General features: G+C 34.9%; 1 protein-coding gene across 1 annotated transcript in view; it reads right to left on the bottom strand.

The window, feature by feature from the left end:
- Positions 1 to 5,508: 5,508 nt before the first annotated feature.
- Positions 5,509 to 25,433, bottom strand: part of DIP-kappa (Dpr-interacting protein kappa) — a 173,175-nt gene continuing 153,250 nt past the window's right edge. The window contains exon 11 of the mRNA XM_070106893.1: positions 5,509 to 11,364. Coding sequence (XP_069962994.1) covers positions 9,683 to 11,364 — 1,682 coding nt within the window. The 3' untranslated portion in view covers positions 5,509 to 9,682. The remainder of the gene's footprint in view (positions 11,365 to 25,433) is intronic.

Below are 25,433 nucleotides of genomic sequence, written 5' to 3'. Positions count from 1 at the left end.
TAGAAATAAAATCAAATTGCAAGACAATTCATAAATTAATGTGTATGTTACGCACATGTTTTTGTTGTTTTGCAAGTGATTGGCAATATTATTAAATTTTGCAAAAATCCATTACATAAATACGCATTTATTTATATTTAGACAGAAGGTGTTATTGCAAAGGTGTTGTTGAAAAATATTTCCTGCATTACAGGACAATATTATTGAACGACGTATGAATATATGTATATGAATTCATATTGAAAAGAAATAACACAAAACCATTTTCAATATTTTTATGCAATTTATTTAGGTCTTTATTATGTCAGGTTTTATTTGCCAGCTTTTTAAATTAAATGTAAATATTTATACAATTCATTTTCCGCTTACTTAAATCGATAGTATTCATAAATATTTTGAGAAATGAATAAAAAAGTACACAAACAAAGCTTATAGACATATATGTATGCATTTATGTATATATATACACATATTTAACAAATAAATCAGAGAATTAACGGTTTCTGCTGTACATACTACCAGTACATACATACACTACTTAATATTAAGCATAAATATATATTTATTTTTATTTATATTATATATATTTATTTACCATATATTTATTTATATATATATATATTTATATAAACTCGTAAATATATTTGTATTATAATATTAAACTAATACTATTTCAGATCACAAATACACATGCACTGATTTCATTTGTATGTATTAGTTTTGATTCTCACTTAATTAAGTATTTCTGTACAAAGTATGTATTTTACTGAAGCTTCTATCGAATTTCACATCAATTCGTTTTTGGTATCTTCTTATGTTTTAACCTGCTGACAAACATAATTTTAGTCTTCTTTACCTTCTATTTCATTATAATGTGAGTACACAATTTGTTAACGTAAATAGTTTAGCTAATACAATCTGAAATAAATATTTAATCAATTAGTATTTAATTGAAAACCAATTAATTCGTTCAATAAAATGAGGAAAGCGTATCTTTCATGAAATATAGAAAATACACGACACACAATATAAATGTCGTTTAGTTCAAATCGAAAATTTTTGAAAATAAAAGTGGTAGATAATTTTAGCAGCGCACGACAAGGCAGTGAAATGCATCGAAACAGCGGAAAAATTCAACATTGAACTAGGTAAGTAGGTGGGAGTGCAGCTTCACCGAGCTCAATTAGCGCTAGATGCGCTATTTTGGTGCACTAACGTCAGATTTTTAAGTTCTTTTAATCTTGTTTCATCTTCGCCTTCAAAACAATTCTCTCTCAATGAAACTACTTATCTTCGTTATAAATTTTGTAGATGACCATTCAAGGTTTGCTACCACATATATTCCAACTGTTCTATATCGGGCTTGTGATGGAGCTGCGTATTCACAGCGGTGGTGGAAATTGTTCCTTGTTTCTCTACTAGTTTCTCCAAATAATCCATTTTTAGCGCATGTGTTCCCCAGGGCCAGTGTCCCGTTATAGTAGCTATACAGTGTGTATTTACTTTTACTGGACCTATTTAATATGTAATTACATCTTGCTTTGTCATGCTTGGAACATATCTACTTCGTTATCTTGGCTTTGATTATAGATTGAAATCTGTTCTTAGCTGTTTTTTCGAATTGTGTATTGAGCTGTCACTTGATGGTTTCTAGCGAACAATGTATAAATTGTGCCTCGGATTCGTTTAGAGGCGCTCCTGTCTTAGCCAACTCGTCTGCTTTTTCGTTGCCGAAAACCGTGATATCGGTTTATACCCCTTTGAAAATTGTAAGTATATAGTATATGTAATATATCAATACTCTTGTTCTTTGCTAAGTAAACAATAAATTTACGTATTAGGATACAATAGTGAATATGTATATGTAAATACGCTGAGGCCTATTCTTTGATCTTCAGTTGGGTCACAATTCTAAAACTAAAGACCAAACAGTCAGCAGAATAAAGTTTAACAATGCGCTGTAATCGAATTGGAACCCATTAATGTGACGAAAAGACCACTGCTTTTTTGGATTACTTATTTGCTTAATGTTTTTTTAGGCAAAATATATTACCTTAGAATTGAAGTTATTTCTACAATTTAGGATTTAAGTAAGCTTATAGCTGCAATAAAAAAAAGTAACTAATCAGAAAGAAAGCTTAGCGACTTAAAAAGAAAACGTTTCTGCTAGTTATGCCATGTAACGAGTATTTGCATGAAATTTTATACCATTTGGAGTATGGTATATTAAATTTTGTGGTGTTTTACCTGGAAGTGTGTATACAGATCAAAACATTTCTTTCATCCTTCATTTCGACTTGGTGAGTGCCGAATCGAACAAGTAATTGACAAAAATCCGATAGAGATAGAATAGTAAGAGTGAGATACGAGTATATGTATATACTCTTTTGTATTGTATTCAACTCTATAGCTTTGTTATTGCTTTCGCATGCACATTTTTTTACAAGAGAGCCGAGCTGAGAAATTACGAACGTAACAGCCTTATATCAAATGGACTCACGTTGTGATGCAAATATAATATGTACAGTTAGAATCGAAAGACTACTCTCTACGTAGACTATATAAATTTACTGGTGCTTTTGACAAATTTGCACTCATCAGATCAATATCTTACAAACTGAGGGACTAGTTCGCATTTTTACAGACACACGGATAGACGGAAATATCGAAATTGACTCACGCTGTTCATTTGTATGCATACATACCTACATATTCTGGGTATTAAAAAGTACGTGATAAATTTAAAACAAAAAGTTCAGAGTATATGTAAATTTGATTAAAAAAAAAAATTCGATTTTTTTCCTAATTTTTTTTCGGAAAATTGGGCGTATTTTCATTTTAATTATTTTTAATATTTTCAGTCAAAGTATAAAAGAGAAACTAAAATTTTTTGAAAATTCTGAAAATTTATTTTAACTCAAAAACTATATGAATACCTAATTGAATGCATTTATGGCTAACGTTTATATGTACAAACGACAGTTCGCAGATTGCATATAGAAATTTTTAAAACAGAAAAAGAATATTTATTTTTATTATAACTTGGGTATTATGTATATACAAGTACAATATTTTTATTTTTTGTTTTTATTTACAATTACTTTTGATATTTTTTACATTAAAGTTAAGTATGATTTTTACATTCTCGAATATTAATCCTTAGTAAATGCTTTATAAGCTGTACATTAAAAACTATATATATATTTTTTGTATTCTTTACCATTTATACATAAATTAACTTCTGTTTTGCTCAGTTACTTATGACATAAATATTTATAATATTTGTTTTGCAACATATACCCATATATTTTATAATAGTTTCCACTTAAATACGCCGATGTGCTTTCACTTCAGGCTGTCTGCTTCAGTAAATTTATTTTATTTTATATTTGTGTAAATTCGCATACACTTCTCATAACGTATTAATATGTAAAATCTAAATATTTGTATATATATGCATATACCTATTTATAAATGTAATATATATATATATATATTAGTTGTCAGCTAAATGCAAATTTGATTAACAGCTTTCATTATATTGCAGCAAACATACATACATACAAACATAGTTTACTCCCCCGCTTTAGCCATATTCGTAAGTGTGTATGTGTCTATTTGATAAAGTAATTATTTCAATTGTATAATTTTTTCTATGCCATCAACATTACAGCGAGGCGCAAAAACCAGCAGCAATCATATGTCTTCTAATATTTCCATTATTTCTTGTTTTTGTGTTTTTTTTTGTTTTTTTTTTGTTTTTTTGTTTTAATTTTCCTAATACCAAATTTCTAACATTCTTAACAATTTTTAGTTTTTTTCATATATTTTTTATAATAATTTTTGTTTTTAAAAATATTATTTTTTTTAACGTAAAAGTAATCTCTTCAGCTTTACATTTATATTATTTGTTCTCATTTTATTTTGTCGACTATAAATGCTCTTATGTTATTGTATTTTGGTTTGGTAAAATTCTTTTATTGGTGCTTCAACTGTTTGTATGGTTCGTAATTAGTTTGGTCGTTGATATATTGGGAAATGTTGGGATTTGCGTTGAGTACCGAAATCAGACAAAGTTTTATTTGAAGGTGTGAATTTTTAAAAATTGTTTTCGCCTGCGTCTTAGTACTTTAGAACCCGTTTGTAAAAGAGAACTGATTGTGCAGTGACATTAATAAATGTTATTATTTTATAATAATAGGAAATATAAATTTAAATTTTTTTTAAATAAAAACCTTTTGACTTTTTGCTTGTTATAGAAACCCCATAAGTGCGGCTTTAGTAGTGAGAGCTTTCGGTAGCAACGGGCCAACCAGAGCCTTTAAGCTTGCAAAATCGGAACTTAACTTGGCACACTGAATAAATTTTCGAGAAATTATGTTTGATATTTATGATGTGCTCGATATGTGTGATGAACTCGTGAAAAATAAATAGTCGTTAACTCGCTGGACGAACCAATATAAATTTTTGGTTTTTTCAATATGCAGTTTTATTTTGAAACTCTATTTTATTAAAACTACAATAACTTAATTTGTTGGCAGAAAGTAATGATACGTTATCAGGCAACGACTGCTAAATTCTTCTACAATTTTTGACGAACCATTCAATATGAGTATTTTCTCTATACCTGCACAGCTTTCGAAGTGTTAATATACTCCGTATAAATTACTAGAATAGCAAGTTATCACACCTTTCAGTAAATAGAGGAAATGAATGTATGATGAGAGCGATGAAAAAGATTTCACATGAAATACAATCGTTTGCAGTTAAGCTATGCTTTAAGATATTTTTGACTTAAATTAAACTTTGGTTTCTTTACAAAAATTTCAAGACTCCAGTTTCACAAAACTATATTTTCAGTGGCTAATTTTTGGTAATTAGGATTGTAGAAATTACGTTTCCCATTTTCCACGAAGTGTTCGATGGTAATTAATTCACGTACTGTGTACGAGTGGCTATAATAAAAAGTAGAGTTGAAAGGGATTACATGGGTTTCACGACTTCAAAAAACAAAATCAAAATTTTTTCTATAACATCTCTAAAATATTGTCCAAAATTCTCAAGTTGATAACAGAAATAGTTTTGGAGGTACAGTTTTGAATCGTTGCGCGCTCAATTTCAGCTAGCCACTTAAAACATTAAACGGGTTTTTCTCTAAACTGTGGTTTCAAAGTCGGTCAAGATTTCTCGCGAACTACTCAACTCAAGATATCCTTTACAAGGTCTTGAATTCAATTACAATTATTTTTTGTCATTTATAATCGTTTTAAGCAACAAAAAAAACTTCGAGAAATGTTCCTCATTAGTTTTTTCTCCGCCTAATACCAAGCTAATGGTCTTAGTTAGAACACGTATTTTTTCACTTTACTTTTGATGATCCCGTCAACGCCAATGCGGAAGCACCTTTTTTCCGAGGGATTGCCGAATGTGACGCCGTAATGACCGAGTTTTGAATATTTTCTTTTGAAAACTTCATAAAATTTTTATCAACTAATAATAAATAGGGCGTTTTTTGCTCGACGAAAGCCCCTTAACCCCTCAAAAAGAAGATATAAAAAAGTATTAAGTTCTGCTATCAATTGCGTCAATATTGTATACGAGCATCTCTCCGCATAAGGGGTAAAATACCTAGCAAGGGCTTATCCTTGATAGAAAGCTTTCTTAAATGCCAAACATTGAGGAGAGAGCTAAGAAGGCATCGGTCGCCTTACATTGCTGTAGGAGAGCTATAGGGAAAAGGTGGGGACGGTCACCAAAGGTGGTGTTCTGGCTCGAAAGGGCTACACTGGCTAAAAAGCTTGAACGGGTCCAAAGAGCAGCGCTCATCGGAATCTCCGGTGCACTGCGGACCACACCAAGGATAGCTCTTGATGCTATTCTTAACATATACAGCACCTGTGAACATTGCCGGCAGGTGCGTTGCTGCAAAGTGTGCTCTAAGGCTCAGGGAAGCTGGGCTTATGAAGAGGTCCGAACAAGGATACGCCGAAATTGTCTCTTGCTTCAGCTACATTCCTGAAAATATTGGATGACTACGTCCCAGCGCCCACTCGAAGCGGCTTTTTCTCTGAGGAGAGAAAGTTGGCTGGGTTTTCTGTAAAGAGCTCTCCGTCAAACTTAGCTTCAGGCTACCGGACAACTGTAGCGTTTTTCAGGTTCGGAATGGGATCGAATTGGATCTCCACTAACGTCTTGCGTTCTGGCTCTGTACCAATGGACCTCGCATGCACTCAGCAGACGCTGGTCGACGAACAACTCCTGTGCGACTGCGAGATCCTTCTGGTCGAGAGTGGGTTGCAGGCGATCGGGGGAACTTCTCGCCTTGAACAAAGTTTCTTCTCGCCGCTATGGTAGGAGTTCTCACTGGGTGCTGTCCAACGTGAGCTCATGCGGTACGGCTTAGAATACTACTCGATGCTAGTTGTCAAAGTTGTATGAAGGAGGGTGAAATGGAAACATCCCGGCATTTTGTCCTCCACTGTTCGGTTTTTGCTGGGCTGAGACTGAAACATATCGGCAACCCCACTTTCGGTAGACCAGAAGACATTGGTTATTTCAATAAGTTTGTTATAGGCACAATATAGAGCTTTGTCTACATGTAAGGGTCTTTTGATCTAGCTTTTAGGATTTTTAGGTACCACAACGGACCGGCGTTTGAACTGTTTAAGTGTGATCCTTCTCAGGATCGACCTTCAAACCTAACCTAAACTAACCTATCTCTCCGCAAAACGTTTCAGCTGGTGCTTGTTGAAGTTTGATTTCATAATTTATAAATTTTAACAGTTGTTTAAATCTATTAACCCCTTATGATGAGTTACGATACCAACTAAACTATCTGAAGATGTCTTAAGATCTTTTGTCCTAAGGTGTAATTTTTAAACTCGCAAAAAAGTCATACTTTGTGTTTTTTTTCATGTTAAAAATACGGGTTTAGTCTTGGCGATTTTTCCCTCTAGTTTTGTTTGGTTGTTTGAATATAAGTTAGATTTAAGTATTTTTCTGTCATTGTTCGTACGTAAAGTGGGGTAAGAAGAAAATATAATTATGGTACTAGTATATACTTAATATGGTAATCTATCGCTAGTTAAGGTTTTACGAAGTCAGATGAACTTTACCGTTTTTACTCATATTAGAGGAAGATTCTATAGAATTCTCGAGTAAAGCGTACTACTAGGATAGTTGAGTGCCTCTCCACATGTATACACTTTCAAAAAAGAAATCATTTGAATGTGTAAGTTTGCCCATTACTGCTTTAAAGCCTTAAAAATTAAATATTTTGGAAAACCAATATGAATATCAATTTAAAATAAACATATAAAAATAGTGCAATTATGCTTAAAAACAAATAGCAATGAAGCAATACTTTGTTGCTTTTGATCCTTTCAGTGTGCTTATTTCTTTGAGAAAGTTATTTTGAGTTTAAAAGGCTACCCCATGAAAAGCTCAACGACTACTTGAAGTATATTTCACAGAAGTAGCATTGAGTTTTATTTTCTTTACTTGAAGCTCCTTTACACACACTTCCGCATGCGTACCACTCCCACATGTATGTTACTATTTTTTTCTCTGTGCTCAATCACGGCATCGTTTACGATATTCATTCATTAGCCATACAAAGCATAGCAATCATGAAATCAAGCAATCAAGACTACCACACACTTATAATGCTTACGCCTGCAAACCCACTCATTTCCATGTAAATCTGTGCGATTGTAGCATTCATTAAATCTCGACGAAATCAACATTTTCCAACAACAAAAACGAGTATTATACGAGTGTATTTAACTGTCGATTTGCGGAAGTCCTTACTGGAGTGTGTACCCACATATGCATATGCGTGTGTATCAGTGTTTGTGTGTGTGTGTAAGTGCAGGAATGTTAAGCAAATAGCGTATCAGTATTTTACCGATTTCTGGTACTAAAAGCATATTATGCCGGTTGTACCCGTGGCTTCGTCTTGCTATTTATTTATTGCGGCAATGAACGTTTGATCCAAGGATATGTGAGTTATGTGTGCTTAGCAATTACCGCGCTCCTCGTTGCGGTATAATTTTCCTATTATTTACATGTTCCTTTTATGCTTTTAAGCGTCTCGATTTTCTTGTTTGTTGACTTACAGTTTTCGCGACAGTTTCGATTTCGCTTTCATGTTGTTGCTTTATTATAAAGCGCATTTGGATTTCTCACTACATTAGGGTGATTTGAAAACATAAGAATTACAAATTATGTTAATAACTCGATTTTTTTTAAAGCATTAAAAACTTGATTCCGATCGTTCAGTTTGTATGACAATTATATGCTATAGTGATCCGATATTGGCGGTTTCGATAAATTAGCAGCTTCTTGGGGCGAGAAGAACGTCTGAAAACTTTCAGATCGATATCTCAAAAACTGAAGGTCTAGTTCGCGTATATACAGACCGACAGACAGACAGACGGACATGGCTACATCAATCAATAATCAATTGGATCATTTTAAAAGGTCTCTGCCGTTTTCTTCTGGGTGTTACTAACATCGGGGTAAACTTAATATACCCTGTTCAGGGTATAATTATAACTATTTACAGAAATATTCAAATCATCGACATCCAATTACTTACATAGTACTTGAGGAAAATTACTTGCGAAACCGACTTTTATCGGTGGCAGTGAATCATGTACTATGAGCTTCTCCCCCTACGACCAAAGTCTTAATTGGAATCTTTGTTGTCAACAATTGGACCGTCTGAAGTAAGCAATGACACAGAAGTGGCCAGCTTTGGGCAACAGAGGTGGAAACGTTCCATCATCTATCAGGACAGGCCACACACATCTATAGTGGCTCGCCAGAATCTTCGGGAGTTTGATTGGAATGCATCCACCTTATAGTTTGTACGTGGCAACGGCTGATTAATACCTGTTTTTGTCTATGGCGAATTTTTTTGCGCTTCACTGTAAGCTTACGAAAATTATCTTTCGCAGTTTTTTGAAAATGGGGACGTTTGTTTCTAAGAGATTGACTTTATGAAATTCATTTTAAAATTTTAACAACTTATTGACCAGTACTGCGCATATTTTACATAAATCGGATAATTCCAAATATGTCAATTAAAAGCTTCAATTTAATGCAAAAATAATGGATTTCTTATTTACATAGTATGTACTATGTGAATATTCAGACCAAATGTAAGCTGACTTGTACCATTCCTTAAAGTAACTCACCGCCAGGTGCCGCAGAGTGTCAGCGCACAGTGTGGCTTCATTCCCAACTGAGGTGTGTAGTTCTTGCTTTTGATTTTCTTAGGTGTGCTGCAGTGTGTGTAAATATATATTTTGACATACGGGTATGTTGTAAGTGTACGAGTATACACAATATACATGTGTGTGTTTTTCTGTGCATATGTTTGATTATGGGCACACGTTCTGGAAATTAACTTTTTGCGACTTTTGTCTTTCTTTATGTCCTTTTGTTTTTAGTATGTACATATGTGGTAAATAACACATATATACATACATATGTACCAAATAACTGTGTAAATGTATGCTTATATGTGATTTTTTTTTCAATTCTAAATATTGTACCTATTGTGCGCCTACTCAGTTGCCATGGATGCGACATTTTGCAAATCATCAGCGCCATCAACCACAAACGCCGAACCCCACCCGCGCCTGCTTAGTTGCCGACAGCATGTAATCATTTGATTTCATCTTAATGCTGTGCCGCAACATAGCGCACGAAGGCTCGTTACCCTTACCGCTAACGCTGCTGCTGCTCTGCTCGTTGTTGTTGTTGTTGATTTTGTTACTTGTGTATTTATTGTGCTGGACACAGCCGCGGCCGCTGCCAACGCTAAGTTGCGGCTTATTGTTGGCCTCTTGCGGCTGCTTATTGTTGCTTGCCGTTGTGAGTGGGTTACTGTTGCTGTTGTTGTTTTTGTTGTTACTCCAGTTGATGATGTTGATTTCCACAGCACGCATTGTGGTTGACGCAGAAATCTTATTATGCGGACAAATGAAGTGATCTTCATGGCATTGCCGAAACTGTGGCAGCTAAACCAAAATGCTGTTGTTGTTTTAGTTGTTGGCGTGTTGTTGTTGCTGCCGGCATCGCTGCACACGGTTTTTAGGTGGCTATTTCGCACTCGCACGTTTTTTTGTTGTAATTGTTTTTGTTTATTAGCCTGACTTGCATATGTGGCTAATAAAAGTAACGGTAAATAATGCTCAAGAATATTAGCGTCGTCTGCGTATGTCAGCAGCAGCGAAACTGCCACAAACAGCAATGCGAAACTGAGCTTTGTATGTGACAGAAGAAGATTCTCGTTTATTCTGCTGTCACACGCATTGTAACGACTAGCATTAGCACAAACTTTGCAGACTGTCTTATTGCTGCGCTTACTGTTGTTGCAGACATTTTGATTTTGCTCAGTGTCTTTATTAACGCGCTCACTCGCACTCACATAACTGTTTCCATTTGCATTTTCACTGTTGTGGTTGTTGTTGTTATTATTGTTGCATATTAGTGAGTATCGTCTGCGCTCAACACTCACTATCTCAGCAGCGTTGATGTGGTCAGCCAACTTTTGCATATGCATTGTGAAATTTTCAACGCTATTTGCCGCCATTGTCTTGATAAAGAACAAATTTATATCTTTTGTTGTTGCTTTCGTTGTCGTAGCTGATATTCCACTTGATATGGCGTGTAAAAATGGCGCTGTCAACGCAAGTGGCTGCAAAGTCATCGGCATATGGCTATCTAATGGCTCAAGCGCGCCGCTGACTTTGTTGCGCAACTCATTACTTTTCGTGTTTTCGTATTTCATTTTCACCTCACTTTCCTCGCATGCCGCGGCTGACGCATCAATTTGCCTTATCAGCCATTGAGATGGCTGCTGTAAGCAACCGCGTTGCGTGTAAGCTACCATACCGCAAGTGCTCCGCGCCTCCACCTCCGCCCCAACTTGTACTACTTTGTGGCACCGTGCTGCTGCTTGCTCATACGCAGTGGCGCACCGTTGAAGTGAAGAAAAATGATTTGCTGGTTGCTGCTTTAATGGTAGCCATTTAATTTGTTGTTGCTCTTGTTGTTGTGCGTGTTGTTTTCCTATTTTGTGTGGCCTTGCCGCCAACTGTTGTGGTTGTCTTTGCCTTTGCTCCGGCTTTGCTGCGTTCTGTTGGTGTTGTTGGTGTTGTCGTTGCCGCTTGCTTTGGCACCAACTCGATAAACGCTTGTAAATCCCAAATGATTGCATTTTAATCCAAAGAATTATACCGCCAAGTAGATTATGTTGCGCCAGTGAGTTTGCTGAATTGTGAAAAGCGCCCGGAGGATTACGCACTGGCGTTTGATTATTATCGCCCAAAGAATTGCCTGCCACGCCGTTGCCTGCGGCAGCCGGTAGTGTAGAGTTATGAAAAGAGAGAAAGAAAACGAGAAGGAGAAGGAGATAGAAAAAAAATTAGTTTTGTGAGCTAAGCAGTGCCTGATGTTAAATACCAAATATCGAACATGTAATAAAAATTCATATCGTTTATAAATATAATTAGTATAAATAATAGCAGGGAAGAAGTCAAGCCGGCAGCTGGACGGAAAGTTAGCACTCAATTTGAAAAGATATACAATTGACATTAAATGTCAATAGGAAAATGCTAAACTTTAATGAATAAGATTGTAAGAATCATTCCAAATTTTTTCTGTGTCAGAGCTCTGTAGTTCTTCCTTCAAAATATCGCTTTTATTCCTTAAAACTGCATTATTCTTTAAAAAACAATTTTGCATAAACATTAATATTATTTGTATATAATTTAGTGCGATATTTGTACGAATAGTTAGAACTAGGTCAATATCATCCATCTGTTCTCTGCTTTGTTGTCTTTCAGAATGTCTCTCTCTCAATGTATTTTGTAGAAAAATACTTACTCTACAAACAAACCACCCAAACAACATCAAACGAACTTTGCGAAACCATTTCTTTTCGATTATATTCGAAAAAAAGCTTAAACTAAAGATGTGGTAACTATCTGACTAAAAATCATAAGTAAATTTAATTAGCATATTTTAATGATAATAATGTGGTCTAGTACTAAAAATAGGTATCTAAAGATGATTTTCGAGCTTCCAATTGATTTTAAGGCTATAAAATACATATCGGTCAGTATAAAAGAAGTACAGTTACAAGATGCTTTAGGGTATTGCTGAAGTTAGGAGAAATCGGTGGTTGAATTATCTCAGCTGTCATATACATATGTAATACATGTACTGAATTTTATACCCTGAACAGTGTATACTAAGTTTGCCACGATGTTTGTAACACCAAAAAGGAAGGATTTATATAAATGATCAGGTTGACAAGCTGAGTCAATTTCGCCATATTCGTGTTGTCTGTCCGTCCTTCTGTTTGTATATACGCGAACTAATCCCTCAGTATTTGAGTTATCGCTCTGAAATTTTACTCCCGTTCTTTTTGCCACAGAGAATGTGTTCATTTTTAGAAATGACCGATTTCGGACAACTATAGCATATAGCTGCTGTATACACTTAACGATCGGAATCAGATGCTTGTATGGAAAACTTTTTATTGTCCTAGACAACGGTGCAATCTCTGAAGAAATTGTTCAGACTGAGTCACTATAGCATATAGCTGTCATCCAAAATGACCGTTTAATGTTCCTTTAAGGAATCTTTTGAATTTGTGAAAGGTACTATAGAATCGGTGCAACCGAAGTTAATGTTTTTTCGTGTTCTTATAAATATTAGTACATTCTATATGCTTATGAGACTTAAAAGTTAGTCCCAGTTATGACCATTTAAGTTGATTTTGACCTTATACCGTTTAAATCGGTTAACATGTGTGATATTTTAAAGGAATTAAGTGAGCATGTTATCTCATGTTATCTTGAGAAAATCGAGTTATGAGCCCTTTAACCACCATAGGTATATCCGTATCCAATACCAGAAAATTAGTCTACTCCTTAAGTTCTTAGCATTTGTGAGATTATATAATATGAAGTTGCATCAAAAGTTAACACTTCCTAACTTCTTTATTTGAAGCGTTGAAAGAGGATATTTTATGCGAATTTCTTTCACAAGTAGAATCACAAGTAGTGATTTTAATTGACTAAGCAATATATATCTACCACGTATGCATTTCAGTGGCCTACAGTGGCTTAGTACTGCAACGTGGTACAAAGCTTCTGATAGAATCTTCTGCCTGATATTTACTTTTGTTCCTGGGATAGAAAGAAACAAAAGTATCTTTGGCACTCGGGGACTGCCGCGGTAAAGCTATTTCATATAATTTTTTATGAACTTATGCAATTATAACTATTTATTTATTTTTTATGCAGTTTTTTTTCTTTGATATTAATTCAAGTTATATTTTTTGTGCATGGTGATCGATAAGAAAACAAAATTTTTTATTTTATTGAATAAAGGAGAAGTTAGTATTGTTTATAATATTTTTATTATCTTACAATACATGTTTGTTTTTAGGAATCTTTATCATTAAAACTATAGCTTTGTGGTAACTGATATAAGAAACATAAGTTTGAGACTTGATATTCTCTAAATATCTGGAAAATACCGCGTCAATGGTGGTCTCATATTTTTTTGTGGATAATTGTTCATTTTGAAATTCAGTTTTCCTGATGGAAAAGTTGTCAACCGCTCTGATTTTTTTACAGCGTTGATATTGAAATCGCCAGCCAAGATAAGTGGATATTTATTACCATCGATAATACGACTGAAACACCTAGTTTCAATTGTATTTTTCAAGTGAAACGAGATAGTGTTCCAAAAGGAGCCCTACCCCTATTTACCATAATACTTTTTTATTATTAATTTTTTATTAAATTCTATATTTTAATTTGCCATTAAAAAAATTGTGTCTTCTATATTATTATTTTTGAATCACTCTAATGTCACTTCAGTTGGTTTGTTCCGCTTGAGATATGCCAAAATACGCCTAAAATTATGCAAACATTTTGCGCATAATTTGTAGTCGGTTAGGTTTATTTCCGTTACGGTTCTGCTCAATGTGTATCTGAGTATTTTACAAACAAAATCAAGTCGTATTAGTGAAGTTTTATTGTGATCGTTTTATACTTAATCTTAAAAATAATTTTAGGGTTTTGTGAAGAGTTTACAGTACACGGGAAGAAAGAAACATTATATAATATTATCCCTTTATAGTAAATATATAACTAGTAGTTTTCGAGTAAAACCATTTCATTCTTATAATTTATATTTTAACATAATCATGAAATTAATTAAGTCACTTGCGATTTTTGAAAGCATAGCGCTCAACTTTCACTTCTTGGTTCGCGGGCGTGCAAACTCCAATTCGTGGAAGAATTGAAGCTGAACGACCATATAGCGCGTCGCACGTTGTGTGAATGAACCCAAAACGAGATGGCCACCGTTCTCGATTTCCACCAAAATATTTTGTTCAGCGATGAATCTCACTTTTGATTGAATAGGTACGTTAATAAACCAAATTCTCGCATTTAGGGTGATGATAACCCAAAAACCCTTGTTTGGGCGCTGTAACATCGTTAATAGGTCACTGTTTGGTGTGCTCTATTGTCAGCGGGAATCATTGGTATATATTTCTTCACAAATACAGCTGGCCATTTTGTTACAGTATAGATACCTGATTAATCAAATTGTCGTGTCTAAATTGGAGAATGTTGATGTGGACGACTTTTGGCTCCAATAAGATGGCGTTACATGCCATACAGCCAACGAAGTAATCAATTTATTGAAGAAAACTTTTGCTGAGCGCATTATCTTGCGTCGCAAGCCTGTGGCGCGGCCTTAAAGATCGTCTGATTCAATACAGCTGGCCAATTTCTTGTGGAGTTATGTGATGACGTTTATCTACGTAGATAAGCACGAGACCATTAATGGAGTATATCAATTTTTCTAGAACTAATCTACATTAATATTGCATTAAGTTTTCATTTACAGCAACAAAAGATCGTCGATTTTAGGTTAAAACTCCTCCCTTGCTGCCTTGGCAATCAAATTTTCACCGCACGATTCAGCTGTTACCATGGGATAAACATTTCTAATCAAGGCTTTAGAATCTGAAATTTACTAATTTAGTTTTTTTTAGCGATTACCTGTTTTAACAAAAGCACAAAAATATACAGTAGTTTATACAGAAGTCTTAACTTAGGATCTGCGACGCTTTACTGCAATTATTAGATTTATCTTACGTAACATAGAATCACAAACACAAAAGCGTTAGACGTATATGTTATGACACATATATGCAGTTAAATACACTTCCAAAATTGATATATTGTTATATATGTATAATATGTATACAATCGAACTCATTAAAGGCCACAATGTGGGACTTAAATGTAATAAATATTAAGACGGTAAGTAGAATGAAGTGAACCACAAAGCCTTAAATACTTAAGCAAACCAAAAAAATATATAGCAAATACAATGAAACTATAATGACAGGGCGCTTTTACCACAATCCCTTTCACTCGCACTCAAGCGATATAGTTATGCTTGCCTTTACCGTTATATATTGCTTTGGCTTGTCACTTTCGGTCTTTCTCGTTCTCTCTTGACATTCTCTTCCACTTATTTTCACATGTTTGCTCAAGCATATCAAATTGCTCGACTCCACCTCAAATATGTCCATTCAAACATATCAATCATAATTTAACAAAAGGCCCAAACTTATAAACATATGCATATACATATAAGTAACTACTAACTGCCTTATTGTCCTATTATTATGTCTAAACAAAAGCTATAGAAAAGCTAGAGTAGCTGTTGGCGGAGTGCGACAATGCCACTTGGGGCGATTACGATAACAAATGCGGATAAGCGTAGACAAAAACAACAATTTGATTATATAGCGTTGGCACTTTGGAATATGTGCGCACAAATCGGCATTTAAACATATCTATATAAATATAATTTCAACTCATATGTTTCCAGTGAACCAATAACAACTCATATTATCTGCTCTAATACGTTATTTAAATGTTAAGACTGCTTTCTTAGAAATTAATTTGTTTTGCTATTGATTTCTACTTATCCTTTGGTCTATAAAATTTACGTGTAAGCAAAGCTAGGCTCAGCCTTATTTCAGTAATGATAGCATAAAATAATAATATATAACTTAGTGCAAATAGAAGAGTTTTTCATCCTGTATCTTATTAAAACGGTACCACATTTACAACTTCTTATTAAAATCTCATTAGAGAACTATTTTACAAAGGTTTATTATTATCAAAAAACCATTTTCCCCGAATTTCAATTATATATCTCACAGATTAACCAAGTAAAAAGTCAGCCATAGGCTCTGGGGTCCACATTTTCGGTATCCAACCTAAGATGGCATACCTTAAAGGAAGTATTAGTGCTCGATTTGTATACTGGAAAGAAAAAAAAAAAACAGATTAAATTTAAAGTTGTCTTATTTGTGAAGCAGGCGTGGTTACCGTCCGATTTCGGCCACTTTTCGTACTGCAACATGGGAACATCAAGATAACTTTACGTACCGAAATTGGCGGAGTAAGTTCGGAGGTATGTGATTTCACCTATATGTGGGCAGTGCCACTCCCGTTGTCCAATTTTGATATAAAAAATAACAAAAATTCAAAAACAGTGGCGATTTATGTCGACTCATATATTTACCTGACAAGTAACGTTTTCACTCTTGGAAACAAAAAGAAATCATACAGAGCCAAATAAAGAGAATACGGAGGATGGTGTAGCAGTGAACGATAGCGTAGATGTGAGCGAATGCCTTGGTATAGTGAAAGTGCACTTTATTTTTGCAAATGAAGCCATTTTTCCTGTACTTCAACATCGAATAAGCCCAATATATCATCATGTTATAACGTCGTGACCGTTTTGTCTTTCTCCTGGTAATTGATGTAGATCACACCTTGTGAATCCCAGATAATGCTGGTCATTCCATTTCCGGTCGATAGGACAATCTTCGACTTCTTTGGTGCAGGTTCACCAAGTGAAGTCTATAGTTTCGACTGTTCTTTGGGCAATGGTGTATATCTGAGAATCCATGTTTCGTGCAGTTGTCTCAATATTTCAGAGTTTATTCGACCCACGCAGTTTTCTGAGAGGCCGCCAGTCTGAGATATCTCGCGCTTTTAATCCGCTGTCTGACAAACCGTCATCGTGGTATTTTCTTACGTTGTTCATGTCGAAAATCATTAAACGAAGTTTAACTGTCACCATCGAAGGGAAAGAGTCTTTGTTAAAAGTATATAACCAGTGTTTGTTTTCACTACGCGAATCACAATTCACAAGTGTCACCAACCGATCTTGCTCTTTTTTCCAATCCGCGAACACGATTTCTTCTACACGCTTACAAATCAAAACTACAATTCCTAAGCGGCTGACATTTGGACAGTAGTCGTCTACGGAAATGTACTATGCGATACTCTAATGAAAGTGTAGTTGTCGGTTAGTGAAGATGAGTTCTTTTAGGTTTCGTGAAACTATAATTATATTTGGACGAAATATTGGTGATGAAATCATATCAAGGCTTTTCAATGAACCCCCTAGTTCAGGTGACTAGACTCCATTGAACAACTACTTTTAGGGGTTCTCGACTAACCAGTTGAAAACCGACTACAACAATGCTGATAAAAGTAGTGTTAAAATGGACCCAGAGAATCGTGTTCATAATTGTAATATATTTTGAGAACTAATACTCGTAAAGTTAAAATATTGCTTATTTAATTTACAATATTTGATTTATTTAAAAGAAGACTAGCACTAACACACCGTTTACATTCCTACATACATCTCCAAGGATAAAATATAGCGCCCAGCGACATGAGTTTTTAGAGCTTTGGAACTTTGTTAGTACATATACTAAAATCCACATCCACAGTTTTTTGGGTTTATTTCACATTCTTGAAAGTAGAATTCTATCATACGTACATTATATAACAATCTTAAAACTACTTCCATCGTTTAATGGATTTTATAAAAAAGCTTTTGTTGAAGAAAACTTTCTTTGAAAAGCTCCAACATACAAAAATCTGAGGAAATTTCGCTCTTTTCATCAAAGTGTGTGGCTAGACAGCATCCATGGAAGACTATAAATTAAAGCTGCTAATTTATTTGTGTTAAATTGTCTCAATATATCAAGTTGGTAGCGCAAATGACACAATTCATGGCATAATTCCCACTAGAGTTATTAAATACGCTTTTCGTGACAAACGTTAACCACTGAGCTTTCATCAATATTGCCATAAATAAAAGCGACAACAATAAAAGCAATAACAATAAGAAAGCAAATGGAAAAAGTCTGCAACATAAATTCAGTGCCTTCTCCCAACACTACCCTTGCCATGCTACAATGGGAGAAGCGGAGTAGTAACTATGGAAGTGGCTATCAAATGCCATTGAACGCTCAACTCATGCGAATATTGATACTGCGTAACATTGCTTTTACCGTTATTGTAACTGCAAGTTCAGCTGAGTAATAAATTCTTGAAAGCTACAGTTACAGTGTAAATGCGGACGAACACGCTGACTCACCAATACAACAACACAGTGATGGTATTGCTGGTGATATAGTTGTTATTGTCGTTTTTGCGTTTGGGAAAGTGTTACTGGATTAAGCGACATGCGTATGCATGTCTACTTGTATGTATATGTGTATATATATGAAGTACATGTTTGTGTATGCAGCCGCTCTTATGTCTGTGTGTGTCTTCGCTTTTTATTGGTATTGCTTTATATTTATGGCTTTCCCGACATGCACGCACAGGCTAAGCAGTTAAACGGCTAAATAAATTTCCATACGCCCCCAACTGAGCGGCAAGCTACCGGGCTGCCGGGCTACCGAGCAGGCAACTGACAAAACAAACAACCACGGGGGCGTATGAGTAATATGCATGCGACTGCGAAGGAGTGCGCGCAGAACTATACAACATACACACATTTGTTTACAAGGAAAACAGCGCAAAGAATGTGTGTGTGTGTGTGTGCGTTTGTATAAGTATGCATTGCAATGAAATGCTTTCTGATAGCGGTAAAGTTTTGCCGAGCCAATGCTGAGGCGCGAGGGGAGTGTGTGCGCTCAGCTAAAGTGCGTAAAAATTTTGATTGATCGCTTTGTTGCCGACAGTAGCGTTGGCCTGTTGACCGCAAGCGCTTAGGTTGGCCGGCAACTGCTTTGCCAGACTGGCCACGTATCCGAGTGCACAGCCATTTGACTGTCTGTCTGCTTGTTGGTTGCTTTCTTGCCTTCTTGCCATTCAAAACTTCCTGCTTTCTCACTTGCATGTATAGTTGTGTGTGTGTGCGTGTGTATGTATTAACGTACGTGTATGTCTATTCTCCAGCTTTTGTGGCAAAATGTTATTTTGCTGATAGTGTCAACAGCTTGACAGCTGCAACAGTGTTTTGGTTTTGTTATCGCTGCCATACACTCACTGTTTGTTCATTGTGTTTTTGTTGTTGTGGCTGACAAGTATTGTTGTCATTCATTAGCTGTATGTTTGTGTGTTAGCCCTCCACCCCATACAAATACATGTTTACCATCCCCTTAAGATGATGATTTATTTCATTTTCATATCGCATCAAGTTGTTGCGTTGAAGTGCCGATGCACTTGGCGATTGTAGAAATCGGAAACCCTGTGTTCACATCTAACTGTTGGTGTATGTGCATGTGTACGTTCTTGGTGTCATCTATCAATATGAGAGTTTAATGAGAGACTTGCTTTTCTTGGTGTTCATCAATTCGAAAATAATAGCTTGCTGTTGTCTGGTTCAAGTGTATTCAGTATCAGAAATTTATAGTGACTTCCTTAAATCGCTGCTACTAATGATCTGCCCTTAATTTAGTATTGCAATTATTCTTTCTTATTAATTACAGGCTTATAATTTATTTGATTCAAACATTTCGGATTAAAAGTTAGATTTTCGCAAAAACGGAATTAAAAGTTGAAAGTTAAATTTTTATTTCCAAAATAAAAATTAACTTGTTAGTATAGGGTGTAACCAAACATTTTTGCAAATTGTAAGAATCGAAGCGCGGGAAATTCTCTTAGGTGCTGGCAAGATTTAAACATATATTAAAAAATGTTGCGAAAGAATTCAACATTCATTACTCGAAGAAATTGTGAATAAATCACATTCAAATTTGATATCTTCTTGACATATTTTGAAAGCTATTAACTTATACTTAATTTTATAGCTATATTTTAGTTCGCTTCAGCTAAAATTTTACTAAAGATATCTTTAAATGAGATACATGTGATATCAACTCGACCAAAGAGGCTAAATTTAATATATAATATATTGAGTTGATGTGGAAAACGTCAAACATAGCATTGGAATTCAATACATAAGGGACATGAGGTTAAGACCAAAGCATAGACCAATTCCATTCTAATTCACCACTAAACCACATAATTTTTGATTTCATTAAAATATCACATTTTGACCAACCTGAACAGTTTAAAGTCCGGTGGAAAGACGGCAATCATTATATGGAGAAAAGGAGTTCGTCTCTCGATTGCATTAATTTGGAAATTGCTTAGTTATACTTGAGAAAATATTTTCCAGCAATTGGTTACAGATATATCTCACTAACCGACATATTCGGCATAAAACTTGTTAGAAAAATGAAAATCAATATATGTAGTATAGGTGAGTTAGGGGTAGTAGTAGTTCCCAGATTTTTTATATTTTTAACAATGCCATATATTGTACTATTAACATGCCACATACTAATAAAATGCTATCGGGGTTTCAATAAGGTACCTCCCATACCAATCTATGGAGTAAGGTCAGCTGCATGCTCGAAAATTCTGATATTAATTATATAGGGGTTAAGTTTTCGCCTGATTTTAGGCACAAAGATACATTGTTGCTAGTAAAACACGCTCTCTCATTTTCATTGAGAAAACACACATATTGGACGAAATATGCGTTATAAAAAAAAACCGAAGTACGAAAATTAGCCTTTATTTGAGACCAAAGTGCTCTTACTTGCAAAATATTTGTTAAGGTTCCGCTATGACCTAACACTTATTCAATTCTTACCTCAAATATAGCTCGTTGCAATTAATAAGCGCTATTTAACTAGTTTAAGACGTAAAGTCAGTGAGCTCAAGTCATATAATATAATGCCGCTCTGCTTGGGGAATGAATGGTCACCTCTTTAAAGGAGGCTGCGCTGGATCTGATTTCTCTATTAACGTCAACTCTATTTAAACATCATTTAAGTTTGGAAACTTTACTGCATGTTATAAGTCTAGGTGATAGTCTCACCATTTGCTTTGTTCAATATAATTTCAGCAGAAGACTAACTTCTGAAAAATCGTTCCTTTAATAGCAGACTCCTTAACATAACATATCTTTATCTTTTGTAATATAAAGTAATTTATTCATTAAAAGGTCGGAAAATATAAATATTAACTGAAGCAATAATATGCTAACTTTTATTGCAGTTGGGCAGCCAGTAGGCCGATCAACAATTCTTTCGAAAAATTGCCACGGAGAAATATTTACCATCAGGTGTATAATATGCTTTATTGTTAACTACTTCGATTCAATATTAGTATTCAAATATCAGTTCTAAATCCCTTTTGCTGCAGTTGACTCCGATCCAAGCCATTCCCACGACAGTTGGGTCTACACAAGGTCAATATCCGACCAAAGACTACTAGAATTAAAGAACATCATTTATTACTACATTTAAGCCAAGGCTTTTGCTTGAATGTTGGTAAACACACTCTTACATTTATTCGCATGGATTTGTATAAGTGCAACATAATGCACGCACATCGCCCGTGCAATGTTTGCCACAACCCACTCGATGCAGTTCAAATAATAACTCCATTGCCGGCGAGTGCGTAGTTATGTTGCTGCGAGTAAATGATAAACATACCATAATATTTGCACTTTGTATTGCCGAAAATAACAACAACTCCAGATTCATATAGTATGTACGAGTATGCATCTGGTGAAAAGTACTGCGCAACAAAAAAACAAAAACAAAAAACAAGTCCAAGTAATTGAAAAATTTTCGCCTGACGTGTTGCGCAGCCAACAATTTAAATTACGAGCTCCACTATAAAATACACACACCAGAGCAACGGATGGGCCTAAATTCCGCTCTGCCTGCTTAAATACTCTGTCTGCAAGGTAAAACCACTTGCCGGTCACGCAGAGCTGCCAACTGTGCTTCATAACTGCTACTCCAATTGAGCGATATGTGTATAACATGAAAAGGTAAAATTATTGTAGGCTGTAACCATAACAGGGTGGCGACTGCTTTAGAGCTCAACTCTCTATTCATAGGCTCTGTTTAGAAATCTCTCACTAGAAAATAAACTAAAATTGTAGCATCGTTTTTTATTTTCCAATATCTGTTGCCCCTTTTGAGCTGGGTGCAGCCGCCTAGAATACTTGTCAAAAATTAATCTCAAATCCAGCAGTTCCTACCGACTTAAAGCGCGAGGGATCCTAATATCGTCAGACACTAATATCCGGTTGCCTTGGTATTATAAATTCAAGTATCTTTATTCTTTGAGGCATCAGACGCTTGATAAATATAAATAATCAAAATAATAAACGAGTTTTTGTAGTCAGCTGAAACTTAACTAATATTCATACGTGACATTGATGCAAAAATTAAATATTTTTTGAGAATATGATATCTCTTCAATTTGGAGCATCTTCAGTTACACTGTGGTCCAAAAGCATAAGCTAATGTAATTAGTTATTTTAACAGGTTTAACTTAAGACATCTTAAAGAATATCGCTGCAATGTGATCGATCGGAGATGAGTCGCAATAACCTTAGCCAAGATTCGACTAATGAGAATCGTAAAAATGCTTTTGGAACAAAAGAGCTTTGGATTATATGCTCCTTGATATCCTGAAATATCTGCATTTATCTGATGCAAACTTTTATAACACATTCCAAAATTTATCACACTTCACTATTGCTCCCTACTGGGTGACCCAATGGGCATAGACGCCCGCACGCGGTAATTCCGACGCTCATACAAACAAATAACTCTCGCTACTCACAAACATCCAGGTTTATACTTTTTGCTAGCATATGTGTGCCAAGCTCATGTGAACGTTGGTCAATATGGAGTAGGTAAGGCCGTCCGCCTGCTCGGCGACAAGCGAATTGTTATCAGTTCGTTATAGTCTGCTTGGCGGTGGCGTTCATCATGTGGTGCATTACATGCCGACGCATCCATGCTCATTTGCATGTATGCATTTGTTTGTGTGCATTTCCACACTCGATTTTGTCCGTAATCCAATTTAAATTGTAATGGATTTTCGTTACAACGGCAGCGCATGATGGACATGCTGACAGAGCGACGAACAGACAAACGGATGCCGTGATGATGGGTATGGCGGACACGTGACAGTGGCTACCAACTGACAGCTATGAGCACTCATTGTTTTAGTGGCGGGAAAGAATTTATAGTGTCAGCAAAAAAGGTTGCCAATGCAAAAATATATTACGCAACCCAATTTTATTATATGGTAAACAAAAATATATTGTTTAGGGTGTGGTAAGCACCTAAAAGAATATGCTTATTTTTCAGTTAGAACTTTTTTAAAAATACTAAGTTAAAGGAAGTCGCTAATACCTGCTGAAGCTACTTCAAGCATCTTTGGACTATTTAAGATATCAGTTGCCACTAATTGTTAGAGCTACTATTCTTAGCGGCCGACAGTTTCCACCACTCTTATAAAGTGACATAACTTTTCGATAAAAGTTTCAGTAAGTTGAAATAGACTATAGTTTACTAAAATTCAGAAAATTCAGAAATCTCGAGTTCCAAAAATATAGATAAACTACGATTTGCATATTTTAAATACCGGTACCAATTATTAACTTAAAATCTCAATTCTTTCTTAGTAAAATTTTTTTTTCATTAGGTGTCAGTCTAATAGGTGAGGTCTTAGATAGTAAAATAGGAAGGCCATTACGCCTGACAGCTACCCCTCATTGAATAGCTTGTGTTGTTGTTGCATAGCGGTAAAAAACATTTGATTAATAATTTGAACTTGTTTGTTCTTGACTTCAAAGTCCGGGTCCATTACCGATAAGTTGACCCGATCGACGTATCTGCCATTTAACTTGATTTAAAATCATCTTTTATCAACCGAAAGCTTGAACTCAGCGGAATACTACTTTTTTCTTCTTACTAAAGCAAAATTCAACGTTTTTTTAAAAGGACCTCGAGATCAAATTTGACCCGGACTGGTTCATATAAACTGCGTGCAAAAAGTTTGTCTTGAATTTGTATTTGTAATTGAACCGAGGCTACGGAATTGCTAAAAATGTTTTTTTCGGAAGTCTGCATTGTCACGAACACGAACAGTATTTAAGTTACTTAAAGCATCTAGTAAGAATTGTGTGTTCATCAAAAAAGTTAAAGAAACAACGCTCGAAAATCATCATGTAAGCTTCAGAGAGATAGTATAGGATCTCAACATCGCTTATGGATCAACGCAACCATTTTAAGTGCTTGTTTTGGGTCTAAATCGTGTTAATGCTAGACTTGTATTATATATATGAATTCGCTGTCACAGTCTAGTTTGATTGTGAATAACTTTTTGGCCAAACACGTAACGAGTCTCATCGTTTAGTCACCATATTCCAAAGATTTAGCTCGCTGTGACTTTTTTTTGTTTTTTTTGGAACTAACAAATCCGCTTCGGAGAATATGCCATAGCACTATTGTCCTCTATCATTTTAAACTTGTAAAAGTTTTAAAACAAATCATATTCGATTAGACTAAACATTATGTTTTATAATCCGAAAATAAATTTCCAATTAATAACAATATGACATAATACAATAATAAAAATATTATAATACTTTATATAAATTTACACGATTTTTTTATTAACAAGAATTGTTATTTATCAACGATTCGAAAAATTATATTTGTATAGTCTTCTTCTACCACGGTGCCAGTTCATAACCCGTGAAACCATGAAAACCTGTCGTTCTGTCGCGGTGGCAATCTTTTAATCAATGCAAAATAATAATATCGAAGTATAATTACTATATCTACTTTAATAAAATATTTATATCTATATATTATATATATGAAGACTTAACTTGAACGAAGCGTCACAGACCCTATGAAATATATATGTATATATTTATAAATGGTCAGCATGATGTGCTACGTCGATTTAGCCATGTCAGTCCGTCCGTCCGTCCGCCCGTCTGTATATAAAGTCCCTCAGTTTTTGATATATCGATCTGAAATTTTGCACCGTCCTTTTCTCCTCACGAAACGCAACCGCCGATATCGGACCAATTTATCAAATATTCAAACTGTGAATTGCTGTTTAAATAACAGAAGTAAGCTCTTCAATCTTCCACTGCAATAAGGTGATTTCGTAAGGCTTAAGGTTCACAAGAATAAAATAATAATACTACCATTACTATAATTA

This window comes from Bactrocera oleae, chromosome 3 (assembly GCF_042242935.1).
Source record: "Bactrocera oleae isolate idBacOlea1 chromosome 3, idBacOlea1, whole genome shotgun sequence".
Taxonomy (NCBI): domain Eukaryota; kingdom Metazoa; phylum Arthropoda; class Insecta; order Diptera; family Tephritidae; genus Bactrocera; species Bactrocera oleae.
The sequence above is the reverse complement of the archived record's forward strand: the minus strand, read 5'-3'. Positions and strand labels throughout refer to the sequence as shown.